At 41.3% G+C, this 13,575-nt stretch overlaps 1 protein-coding gene across 1 annotated transcript in view; it reads left to right on the forward strand.

The window, feature by feature from the left end:
* SMOC2 (SPARC related modular calcium binding 2) overlaps window positions 1-13,575 on the forward strand; it is a 640,791-nt gene that overhangs the window by 567,749 nt on the left and 59,467 nt on the right. Inside the window, exon 11 of the mRNA XM_077283220.1 lies at window positions 6,517-6,764. Coding sequence (XP_077139335.1) covers window positions 6,517-6,764 — 248 coding nt within the window. The remainder of the gene's footprint in view (window positions 1-6,516; window positions 6,765-13,575) is intronic.

The following is a 13,575-nucleotide window of genomic DNA, read 5'->3' on the forward strand; positions in this document are numbered from 1 at the left end:
GTGACTGAATTATAACAATTCGGCAAAGACGAGTGGGCCAAAATTCATCCAGAGCGTTGTAAAAGACTCATTGCCAGTTATCACAAACGCTTGATTGCAGTTGTTGCTGCTAAGGATGGCCCAACCAGTTATTAGGTTTAGGAGGCAATAACAGAGTCCTGTAGGTTTCGATTTCTTTTTCCCTTAATAATAATAAAAACCTTTATTTAAAAACTGCAATTTGTGCTTACTTGTGTTATCTTTGTCTAATATTTAAATTTGTTTGGTGATCTGAAACCTTTAAGTATGACAAACATGCAAAAGAATAGGCAATCAGGAAGGGGCAAACACATTCACATCACTTTAGTTTAACAACAAAAATTACAAACAAAGCAGAATAAGCATAGTATAAGAGTAAATCAGGAATAGAGATCACAATGTCTATAAGGTATATCCCTATGCATTTTGAAAAAAACAGCATATCATCTTAAGCCATTCGGAGGTGGACTTGCTGGTGTGTTTTGGCCTTTTTTTTCTTCACGTTTATTATAAAATCTCTCTTTATTTTTGAGTTACCTGTTTAAATTGTCTACTTTAGATATTGTGCAGCCCAGGAGCATATTGCTGTTGTTGCTACATATTTATTACCAGTCGTGAGTTTTCATGTAGCAACCCCAGATTTAAGGTTACTAACTTAGTTTTCATTTTTTTTGAATGTCATTATTAAAAAAGATAAAAACAAATAAATAAGTAATAAAAGGTGAAGAGGTTAGTAGATAATAGTATAAGGGTATGTGCACACGTCCGGATTTCTTGCAGAAATTTCCTGAAGAAACCCGGAAATTTTCTGCAAGAAATCCGCATTTTTTTTTGCGTTTTTTTTTTCCGGTCTTTTTCGCGTTTTTTTTTAGCATTCTGCAAGCTTAATTAGCTTGCAGAATGCTAAAGTTTTCCAAGTGATCTGTAGCATCGCTTGGAAAACTGACTGACAAGTTGGTCACACTTGTCAAACATACTGTTTGACAAGTGTGACCAACTTTTTACTATAGATGCTGCTTATGCAGCATCAATAGTAAAAGATAGAATGTTTAAAAAAAATAAAAAAAATAAAAAAATGGTTATACTCACCCTCTGCAGACAGCCGATATCCTCAGCGGCGTCCGTTCCTATAGATGCCGGTGTGGTTCAGGACCTTCGATGACGTCGCGGCTTGTGATTGGTCGCGTGAGTCACATGAGCGGTCACGCGACCAATCACAAGACAGCGACGTCATCACAGGTCCTGAACCACACCATCTATAGGAACGGAAGAGAGAGCATGCACCGGAGAGGCGGGAACACTCCGGGGGCCATCAGAGAGTGAGTATATCACTATTTTTTATTTTAATTCTTTTTTTTTTACCAATTATATGGTGCCCAGTCCGTGGAGGAGAGTCTCCTCTCCTCCACCCTGGGTACCAACCGCACATAATCTGCTTACTTCCCGCATGGTGGGCATGGCCCCGTGCGGGAAGTAAGCAGATCAATGCACTTCTAGGTGTGCGGAATCCCCGCAATTCCGCATTTTTAATGAACATGTTGCTTTTTTTTCCGCGATGCAATTTTTTCGCGGAAAAAAATGCAACATTTGCACAAAAAATGCGGAATACCCTGTAAATAATAGGAGGCATATGTAAGCGTTTTTTTTCGTGTTTTTATAGCGAAAAAACGCGAAAAATCCTGAACGTGTGCACATGGCTCAACACTTATGAGTCTGGCTTTGAGGACTTTAACATGCTGCTGTGTTGATAAATAGGCACTAGTCTTGTCTAGCTATTGTAGTTCAAAAAGAAGCAAAAGAGGGGTTGTGGGAATTAGGGATATAGTAAAACAGTATTATGGGTGGATGCATAATGGCCAAATTAGGTTGCTTGACTGGGAAAATTGGAAGACTGGATAAGGGATTAAATCACAAAGGTTTGTAATCATCCAGTAACTGAATTCAGTACATAGCAGGGTCAGCACACAGCAGCACAATGCCAATTAAATCAGGATAGAAGGTAGCACATTACTTATTTTCCACATTGACAAAGTTCAGTTTGCAATTTAACTTACAATACAACCTACCACCACCATATTACATAAAAAATAATGATAAAATGAGTTATCTTCAGCCCTTAAGGGTACCGTTACACAAAACGATTTACCAACGATCACGACCAGCGATACGACCTGGCCGTGATCGTTGGTAAGTCGTTGTGTGGTCGCTGGGGAGCTGTCACACAGACGGCTCTCCAGCGACCAACGATGCCGAAGTCCCCGGGTAACTAGGGTAAACATCGGGTTACTAAGCGCAGGGCTGCGCTTAGTTACCCGATGTTTACCCTGGTTACCATCGTAAATGTAAAAAAAACCAAACCGTACATACTCACATTCCGGTGTCCGTCAGGTCCCCTGCGTCCGCTTCCCGCACTGACTGAGTTCCGGCTGTAAAGTCAAAGCAGAGCACAGCGGTGACGTCACCGCTGTGCTCTGCTTTGACTTTACGGCCGGCAGTCAGTCAGTGCGGGAAGCAGACGGCTAGGGACCTGACGGACACCGGAATGTGAGTATGTACGTTTTTTTTTTTTTACATTTACGATGGTAACCAGGGTAAACATCGGGTAACTAAGCGCGGCCCTGCGCTTAGTAACCCGATGTTTACCCTGGTTACAAGCGAACGCATCGCTGGATCGGTGTCACACACACCGATCCAGCGATTGACAGCGGGAGATCCAGCGACGAAATAAAGTTCCAAACGATCTGCTACGACGTACGATTCTCAGCAGGGTCCCTGATCGCTGTTGCTTGTCAGACACAGCGATATCGTATGGATATCGCTGGAACGTCATGGATCGTGCCGTCGTAGCGACAAAAGTGCCACTGTGAGACGGTACCCTAAAGTGGATTTATCCTGCAGATAGACAAAAGAGGCCTTAGAAGAATATAGTAGAGTAAGCGGTGTTCCAGGATTATACACTAGAGAAGGTGCAAATAGGAGTGTACATTGAGTCATGTTGCCATCACTATACTTCTGTAATATACATCACATTTCTGAAATGTCTTTTAACACCTTCCTGATATGTCCTACATTACTCAGCTAGGATCTTGAGCTCAGCCTTCTCCATAATATGGCTATCTTACGCAGCTTACACTCAAAGTGGTTCTAAGAAAGGTTAAAAACAACTGAAAAATGTCTTGTTTGTCTGAGGGATCAAATACTTATTTCTCACAGCAAAATACAAATCAATGTATACAATGTGATTTTCTGGATTTTTATTTTTGACTATATATCTCTCAATGTTGAAATGAACCCACCCTTAAAATTATAGACTGTTCAGGTCTTTGTCAGTGGGCAAACTTACAAAATCAGCAAGGGATCAAATACTTATTTTCCGCACTATAAGTTTAAGGAGAGGACTACTATGGGTGTGTTATTGTATGTTGGAGTTTGTCTTTACTTTTACAAATTAGTTCACAGCCCTATTACAATACGTTATGCTACAGGGTGATTCACACTACTTTACCTGAAAAAATTGCTGTAACTTCTAAAAGAGACTTTATATCATACTGAAATTTGGGCTGTACATACACTGACGATCAAAAGGGTAACGATGTTTAGAACTTTTGATTTTAGGCTCCATATCTCACCATCCACTCATGCTTTAAACATGAATCTTTCATAATTTTGTAGACAACCTTCTTGGCTAAATCATACATAAATTTGACTTGCAACTATTTAGCATATGATTAGTTATACAGATTCTTGTCATGTTAAAGCATTGTTACTGTTTTGATCCTAAAAATCAAAACCAAGATCTCAATTTGCAGTTTTGGCTTTCATCCTAAGTCATATGACAAGGCTCGTTAGAGAGTCGATATAAAATATAAAATGACCTTGCTAAATGCCAACAACTTGTGATCCTTCGTGAAGATTTACCTGACCTTATGCTACTTACTGAACTCTTGGAAGATCCCTTCTCAAATTTGAAACCAAAAAATACATGGATACCATCTTCAAATGTGTTTGGAAGTATCGAGGTTTTTCATAAACTAGTTACCAAAGAAATTAATGAGATAGCCCTAAATACACCACTGGCCCTAATTTGTCATCCTCTGAAAGGAGGGCTCTGGATGGTTTGAATGACAATGTAGCAATTGTCATCAAGCCATCTGATAAAGGTGGAAACACCATGGTAATGGATAGTGCCAAATATGTGGAAATGTACCTCATTATTCTTTCTGACTCTTCCTCATATGAGGTGTTAAGAAAGAACCCTACAAAGGAATATACCTCAGAATTGTCATAGATCCTAACGCTTAACAGTCAGTTCTAATTTCTAAAAATGAATTCAATTTTTTACTTCCTAAGTGTCTGATGATAACTACTTTTTATGCGCTGCCCAAAATACACAAGGGCGTCAACCCCCTTAAAGGGACATCCTATTGTCTGGGGAGTTGATGCCCTCTCTCAGAACTCCAGCATCTATTTCAGATTCTAAATGGACAAGGAATTACACTTTCCTGATGAACTACAGGTGATTTAACAAGGAGTTCACCTTTATAGACCTTCAGGAACACTGTCTCAGTACCCCCTGACAAAGCTATGCGCGAAACGCGTGTTGCGGTGCTGGGCAGTGTGGTTCTACCAACTATCATGGCGCATGGTCTGTATCTTTGAGCTATATTCATCAGGTATATATATTTTTGCTGCATTATAATGTGAGGTGCTCGCTGTCCCGTTGCAGGCATTTGATATCAAGCAGCATTACCTAAAGGCTCTTTTTTACTAAATTACATTGCCTTGAAATAATTTAAATATGGCCATGTATTTGTTGTGATATACAATTGATGTAATAATATGTAACATATGTATACAGGCCTGCTATTCCATGTATGAACCACGCTGCCTAACTAGTTTTAAGAGTTTTTAAGGAGCTTTTTTGTACTGTCATCTTTTCACTGTGTGATTTTTGTAATAAAGATTTATTTGCCTAATTATGAAACTGTTTTAATATGTATTATTTCTATTATATTGGTATTAGTCTCAAAATAGTAACATAGTTACATAGTTTTTAAGGTTTAAGGAAGACATTAAGTCCATCTAGTTCAACCCATATCCTAACCTAACATGCTTTAACATGTTCTAACCCCCACTCCGGTTTACTGTATTAGGCCACATGCACACATTGAGTATTTGGTGATTTTTTTACCCCAGTATTTGTAAGCCAAAACCAGGAGTGGGTGATAAATGCAGAAGTGGTGCAAATGTTTCTATTATGCTTTTCCTCTGACCTTTTCCACTCCTGGTTTTGGCTTACAAATACTGGGGTAAAAAACTCACCAAATACTCATCGTGTGCATGTGGCCTTAAATGTGTAGTGGTACAGCCTGATTTATAACTGTCTTAGTGATACAATACTGTGATATGGATCACTAACCTTTGATTTAATATAGTCTATTATAGTCTAATATATCCCTCTGAATTAAGGCTAAAGAGTAAGAGATATTTGACAAAGAAATACAAAGAAATTGAAACTGAAACTTTCCCTCAGGTTTCATTAACCACTCTACTACCACTCCTAGCATGTAATATGATAGGTTACTATATCAATCTGTACTATATACAGTAGTAACTTGTATAAGGGCTCCCTTACATGAGTGTATAATCCCGGCCAAGTGCTATACAATGTTTTATGAGACAGCAGTCAGCCCACTACAGTGTAATGCAGATCTGCAATTTTTTCTATAAAATGGAAAACAATATATATTAAACACAAAAATCTGTTTTAAACAATAGGTTACTTTCTGGTGATAGCTTCCTTTTAACAAAAAAAAAAAAAAAATAGGCAACCACACCCATAGTTTAATTTCAAAATATCCCTAGTTTAAAAAAACAAACTGATCCTAAAGAGTCCTATTTTTCTAGTAAAAGTTGCGTCTGCACTTCTGGGTTATGGGATTCTAACAGGCTGAGCGGGACTCCAAAACCCTCCATGGCCACAGACTGCAAAATCAGGTTATCGTCGATCTAAGTGTTGTAACTAAACAAGAACTATTTGCACTTTAAACTTACCGTCACTGATTGCTAAATGCTGCATTAACGAGAACGTGCAGTACAGATATGTAATCAGCAAGCCCTCTGTAAAGTAGACGGCAACTATTTCTTCAGTACTGTAGTCTATCATAACAGATATGACGCGCTCTCCTCCAGTGCTCACGTGACATTGTTATGTCATTTATGGGCTCCAGCCTTCACAGTCCAGTGGGACTAAGTTCTTATTATTGCTTCTGTTTGGCCTTTCTTTTTCTAATCATTTTCCACAGCCTTGGCTAGAAACAGAGTTGCACAGAATAATCTTGGAATGATAACATCTAGGTCAAGGGTTGTATTATTACTGATTGTTTTAAAACCAGTTCATGCAAAAGGTAGGCCATTAGGTCTGACATTACAAAGGATGACTAAACACCACTAAATCAAAATAGACAGCCTGAATTCTGTGTTCTTCATTTATACTAGGGTATCAGAACCAGATCCAAATCATACTTTGGAAGAAAGAGTTGTTCATTGGTACTTCAAGCAACTGGATAAAAATTCAAGTGGGGACATTGGAAAGAAGGAAATCAAGCCATTCAAGAGATTGTTGCGAAAAAAATCAAAGCCAAAAAAATGTGTGAAAAAGTTTGTTGAGTACTGTGATGTGAATAATGACAAGTCTTTATCTGTCCATGAATTAATGGGATGTCTTGGTGTAACAAAAGATGAAGGTAAGATTTTTTTTTTCAGAAGACCAAGCCACCTTCTTTGAGTAGAAAAAGTATATATTTTATTATCTTAGGCTAGCTTCACACTATCGTTCAGCAGGGCTGCGGATGGCAGCCTTCTTCCTCCGTGAAGCCCCGCACACTGCCGTGCATCTTCCTTTAGCTCCACCTATGTCCGCATGCGTCCTGCATACCCTATCTTTAACATTGGATACGCAGGCCATGCGGATGTATGTGGTTGCCTCTGCATGCGTCATTTTGAAGCTGTGCCGACCACAACAAAATGCAACATGTTGTGTTTGACGCAGGTCAGCGCAACATCAAGACGACGCATGCGTAGGCATCCGCATGGCCTGCGTACCCATTTTTAAGATACGGTATGCAAGATGCATGCAGACGTAGGTGGAGCTGAAGGAAGAGTCGTGGCAGTGGGTGGGGCTTCACAGAGGAAGAAGGCTTTCGTCCGCAGCTCTGCCGAACGCTAGTGTGAAACTAGCCTTAATAATGTTAAGTTGACCTTGCCCTTCATCTCATTGTTAACATAATTGTTTTGTGGTGCCAATCACTGAGAATAATAGATCATGGATACTGATGTCATCAGATTTTAAATAGTTTATAGAACATCTTTCCCTAAGGGCTCATGCTTGAGAACCATAGATGGGATTGGATCCAGTAGCTGAAAACTGTTCTTGAAATGCGATTCTGTATCAGCCACAGTACTGCCGAAGCAGAGGCGTAGCTAGGGTTTTTGTTCAGGGGGGGCGAAGCTTCTGAGTGGGCCCCGAACCAGGTAACCTTGATTACAACTTGGTGACGCACCCTAATAGTGGAGGAGAACCTCAGCAGATGACCATGCTGTTGCTGAAAATAATCTCTATATAAAGACCAATATTGATATTACCGCCATATAGTCAGTGGTAAATGCCAGTCCTACAGAACATATAAGAGATCACAGTACAGTTACAGATAGTGACTTACAGCTGACGTTCTTTCTGATGGAATTGTTCACTTTTCCTGTCTTCTCCATCTGGCCCAGACCGACATGACAATTTCTTCCAGCCAGGACTCGGCTGCAGAGAATACCACAAAGACACGTTTCACGTCTCATATTTTCAGCACTGTCCCCAATGGGACTGTTCCCAACCTGCACAAACTCTATACATCTCTGACAAAAATTAAGAGACCACTGCTGTATGTATATATTGTAAGGCAGTGACCGGTGTCATATGCGAGGATCGCTATGTATCCCCCAGGATGTGCTTAGAAGCATATTAGATCCGCTGGAGTGCCCAGTGCTCACAGCAGGTTGCCTGTGAGACACAGGGAAGAATAAAAGTGAGTGTGAACTGGAACAAGTTATTTGACCCAGAAATTATTCAGGAAAACCCGGTATGCGCTTTTATTTTTAAACAGACTGCAGGAAGGTAGTGGGGCCGGTCCGTTTCCTCCAGCCCAGATCTCATAGTGGCCCATGGCCATAGAATCTGGAGGAAAGAAAAAAAACCCTGCAAGAGAGTTGGGTGTGTCAGTATTGGTCTGGGAGTCAGACCTAGCAGGAGGTTTATGAGGAGCTCTTTCCTTGTGGAGCAACACGGGCCAGGCAGAGCCTAAAAAGCCTGACACCCCAGCGTACACGGTGGTGTAATACGTTCACGGCAATGGATTGTGGACTGTCGTTACTTTTCCCGGCTGCATACCGAAGGACTTGTTTGCTTATTTTTCGGTTTGTGAGTATTCTATGAAATAAACAAGACTTTATTTGAACTTTATATGGGTCACTGCCTACTCACTGCACAGCAAGGACATCGCTGCATTACAATATATATATATAATCTTACATAGTCTCCTTTATTATGTATATTGCCATCCTTTATGACACAGTGCCACCTCTTGTCATGTACAGACGTCCCTTACATGTCAGATTATATAGAGCCCTGTGTTTACTACATACCTTCCTTTCCTGTTAGATATATAATGCAATGGTGGCTGTTGGACCATGGGAAATCTTCTTTTCTAATGGACAAACTGATCGACTGGTCTTCTTGTCACTGGTTGCTCCATTTGCAGTCATTTTATATCTAAAAATAGAGGACTATGTAATAAAAGGGGGCACCGTGAACAACTAAATTAACACAAATACACTATGTAGGGACAGTGCTACATATAACAAGACATAATACTATGTAATAATGGGATAGCACTGTAAATAGCAGCAGATGAAGCTATACAATAAGGGACAACACCATATATAACTAGAGAGGATGATACGTAATAAGGGACAGTTTTATACATAATAAAAAAGTAAACTGTGTAACTAAGTATGGCACTATACATAAGTGAGTAGTACGCTATGTATTAAGGGACTGTGCTATACATAAGTGAGTACACTATATAGAAAGGGACTGTGCTATACATAATAAGTGAGTACACTATATACTAAGGGACTATGCTATACATAATAAGTGAGTACACTATATACTAAAGGACTGTGCTATACATAAGTGAGTACACTATGTATTTAAGGACTGTGCTATACATAATAAGACTACATTCCTGTATCTATGTGCATTGTCGGTATGCTACCTGCTTTTACAGGCCCATTGAGCATGTTCTAGTCTGATCCTCAAAATCTGTAATTTTCACTGATGTGTGAATGGATCTATAAAAATATGAGTCCACTTATTTGATAAAATCTGGCATCACATAGACATATCACCCGAATTTGAAAATGCAGCCTAAGGGATTTTACAGATAACATTATCACTCCAAGTCATGCAGTGCAGATGCAGAAAAATATTTACATTCAGGCACTTACCGCTGACGTCTTGTCTGATTAGAATTGATTTCTGCTGTTTATTCTCCATCTGGTAAGACCTTCATGTCAGCATCTCCAAATCACGGCTCATCTTGTCGCAATGATCTTTGCGGGCCTGAAAGTAACAAGGTCACATGCAGTATATTGTATACATACATGTGTCTCCCCCCTGAATACAGGTATGTACTACACCATTGATGTACTATTAGCCACCCACCAATCAAAATATAAAGTGATAATCAGCACTGTGGCCCCCATTAACTTTAAACTTTGCCACCCAAGAATATAAATTATTCAGTCTTTGTGACTCTCCCCAATTAACTGTAAGGCTTTTTAAAGTACAAGCAAAGTGAATGAGATCCCTGAAGTCTCTTGCACACGTTGCTTACTTTTTCCTTGCAGATTTGCAGCAGATTAAAATCTGCATTATATCAATTCTTGCAGCGTGTTTCACCCAAACTAATAAGTGGGGGAAAATTTGTAACACAATCATGTAAAAAATGTGAACAAAATTAATGTATTTTACGTAGCATTCTTCCTGCCAACACATTAGGATATACAGCAAAATTTTCTCCTGCAAATCCTGAACGTGCGCACATAGCCTTTGTTACTGTCAATTCATTATGAAGTGTCCTATGCACCTCACTGCTTCTCCTCTCCCACTCTCCAATAAATTTTAAGTCCTTGATACCATCACAATGAATGGTGAGATGGTGGAGGATGCTATCAGGGACTTACCACCCTCCTCTACCACCAAATTCATTTTACATCCAGATCTAACGTTCTTCTTTCCTGTTCATAAGTCATTATAAGTCCCCCTTCCTCTCATCCCAATCCGCCACCCCCTCATTGTCTTCTCCCCTGTATCCCATCATTGTTCTCTCTGCCACCTCCATCATTACCCTCTCCCCCCACCTCCATCATTGTCCTTTCCCCACCTTCATCATTGTCCTCTCCCCACCTCCATCATTGTCATCACCCTACTCCCATTATTGCCCACTCCCATCATTGCCCTCTCCCCTACCTCCATCATTGTCCTCTCACCCACCTCCATCATTGCTCTCTCCCCCAATTCCATCATTGTCCTCCATCCACCTCTATCGCTGTCATCTCCCCACCTCCCTCATTGTCTTCTTCCCAACTCCCTCATTGTCCTCTCCCCAAGCCCATCATTGTCCTCTCCACACCTCCATCATTGTCCTCACCCCACTTCCATAATTGGCCTCTCCCCCACCTCCATCATTGTCTTCTCCCGCTCCTCCATCATTGCCCTCCCCAACCTCCATCATTGTCCTCTCCTCCACCTCCATCATTGCCTTCTCCCCATCTCTATCATTATCCTCTCCACCACCCAAATCATTGTTCTACCCCTGTCCCATCATTGTTCTCTCCCTCACCCCCATTATCGTTCTCTCCCTTACCCCCATTATTGTCCTTCCCACCACCCCATCATTGTTTTCCCTCACCTCCATCATTGTACTCTATCACACTTCCACCATTGTTTTCTCTACCACCCACACACCCACGATCTCCATAATTATTTTCCCCACCTCCATCATTGCCTTTTCCCCTACCTACATCATTGCCTTCTCCCCACCTTCATTGTTGTCCTCCCCCACATGCATCATTGTCCTCTCCACTACCCCAATCAATGTTCTTCTCCACCTACATCATTGCCTTCTCCCTCACATCCATCTCCGCCACTATTGTCCTCTCCACCATCTACATCATTGCTCTTTTCTACCCCACCTACATTATTGCCTTCTCGACCACCACCATCATTGCCTTCTCCCTACCTCTATCATTGTCCTCCCCCACCTGCATCATTTTCCTCTGCACCATCCACATCATTGTTCTCTTCTTCCCCATCCCTCCTGATTGTCCTGGACCTGTCCCCAGTGTATTGTTTAAAAAACAAACACCACCACTCACCTCTCCATCCATTCCTCTGAAGCATTGTCATTGCCGACAACTTTGTCTCTGACACAAGTGTGTGCTACGGCTTGTTGATGTCATCCAGCCACACTCACCTGTGTCAGACAGAAAGTGGCGGGCTGCTCTGCTGCCATTTTCTTTTGTAGGCAGTGGAGCTGTAGGGATTAGCCTCGAGCTCTGAGAAACAGGCCACATTGCCTTCAGCATTAGTCGCCCTGCAAGGGCTCTCCGGCACTTTTGGGCCCCAGTGCAGCTGCACTGGATGTACAGGCGGTATGTCCGCCCCTGTATACTTCTATAAATTCCCAATGAACTCAGCAAAAAAATGCGCTGTGTATGGACGTTCACCAAATTGGACTGAAAGAACTGATACTGATACTCATGGTCAGTGAATAGTTCCTAGATTTGCTCAAAGATGTCCATGTTCATGGCTGCATTAACATTCTCATTATACAATTTTGGACCCATAAATGCATACTCATAGCCACAATCCAAAAATTGGTAGTGTAGCCTGTGTTCATTTCCTGTGTGCCAGTATCTATTGTGTAAGATAGTGCTTACTGCATGTGTTGGGGGACACTCGCTTAGCAACAGGATTCAGTCACACAGGCATGATTTTCTCCATTCCATTAAACCGTCCATGTGGTTTATTTAGACATCATAAACCACCATGTTACACATCACACACATACTGTACACTGTGTTCCAAATTATTATGTAGAAAATATAGTACACCGCACACTCTGTATATATATTGCAAAGGTGAAGTTCACCTTTGCAATATATATACAGAGTGTGCGGTGTACTATATTTTCTATGTACGTGGGGCTTACATAGCCCACTACACCTGCACCTCGCTCCCTAATTTACCCTGAGTGCGCGCCAATTTTCTTTACTTATCTAGCCAAATTATTATGCACAAAGAGTTTAGAAGTGATAAGGTTAGAATTTTTTTGTTTGTAATTTAAACTCATTGATGGCGATGTGTGTCAGGGCTCTTTATATCACTGAAAGCAATTGCAGATACCTGTGCAAATTAGTTTGGCAGGTGTGTCCAAATAAACCCAAGACTACTTAAGAAGGCTGTTCCACATTATTAAGCAGTCTACATTTTTTGCCAAAATGGGAAAGAAAAAGGATGTGTCGGCTGCTGAGAAGCAACAAATTGTGGAGTATTTAGGTCAAGGCATGACTACAATCAACATTGCCAAGACACTTCATCGTGATCATCGCACAATCAAGAAGTATGTAGCTGATTCCCAGCACACACGTGTGCGTGCTGATAAGGAAAAATTGAGCACTCTTTCCAACAGGCAATTGCGTAAGGTTAAAAGAGCAGCTGTAAAAATGCCTTGTCATAGCAGCAGACAAGTTTTTGAAGCTGCTGGTGCCTCCAACGTCCCCAGAACAACAAGATGCAGGGTCCTTCAGAAGTGCGTAAGCCATCCTGCCGGCCACCTCTATCCACTACACACAAGCAGAAACGGCTCCAGTGGGCCAAACGATACATAAAGACTAACTTCCAAACTGTTTTGTTCACCGATGAGTGCCGTGCAACGCTTGATGGTCCAGATGGATGGAGTGGAGGATGGCTGGTTGATGGACACCCCATGAAAACATGGCTAAGGCGCCAACAAGTAGGTGGAGTAATATTTTGGGCTGGAATCATGGGAAGAGAGATTGTCAGCCCCTTTATGATCCCTGAAGGGGTAAGGATGAACTCCATAATCTATGTGGCGTTTCTAAAACAACACTTCCTGCCATGGTTCAAGAGGAAGAACCGTGCTTTCTGCAGCAAGATCATTTTCATGCATGATAATGCACCGTCACATGCTGCAAAAAACACATCTGCATCTCTGGCTGCTATGGGCATAAAAGAGGACAAACTTATGGTGTGGCCACCATCTTCCCCTGACCTCAACCCCATTGAGAACCTCTGGAGCATCATCAAAAGGAGTGTCTATGATGGCGGGAGGCAGTTCACATCTAAGCAACAGCTCTGAGAGGGTATTCTGTCCACATGCAAAACAATTGAAGCAGAAACCATCCAAAAACTGACAAATT

The sequence above is a fragment of the Ranitomeya variabilis genome, chromosome 2 (genome assembly GCF_051348905.1).
Source record: "Ranitomeya variabilis isolate aRanVar5 chromosome 2, aRanVar5.hap1, whole genome shotgun sequence".
NCBI classification, from domain to species: domain Eukaryota; kingdom Metazoa; phylum Chordata; class Amphibia; order Anura; family Dendrobatidae; genus Ranitomeya; species Ranitomeya variabilis.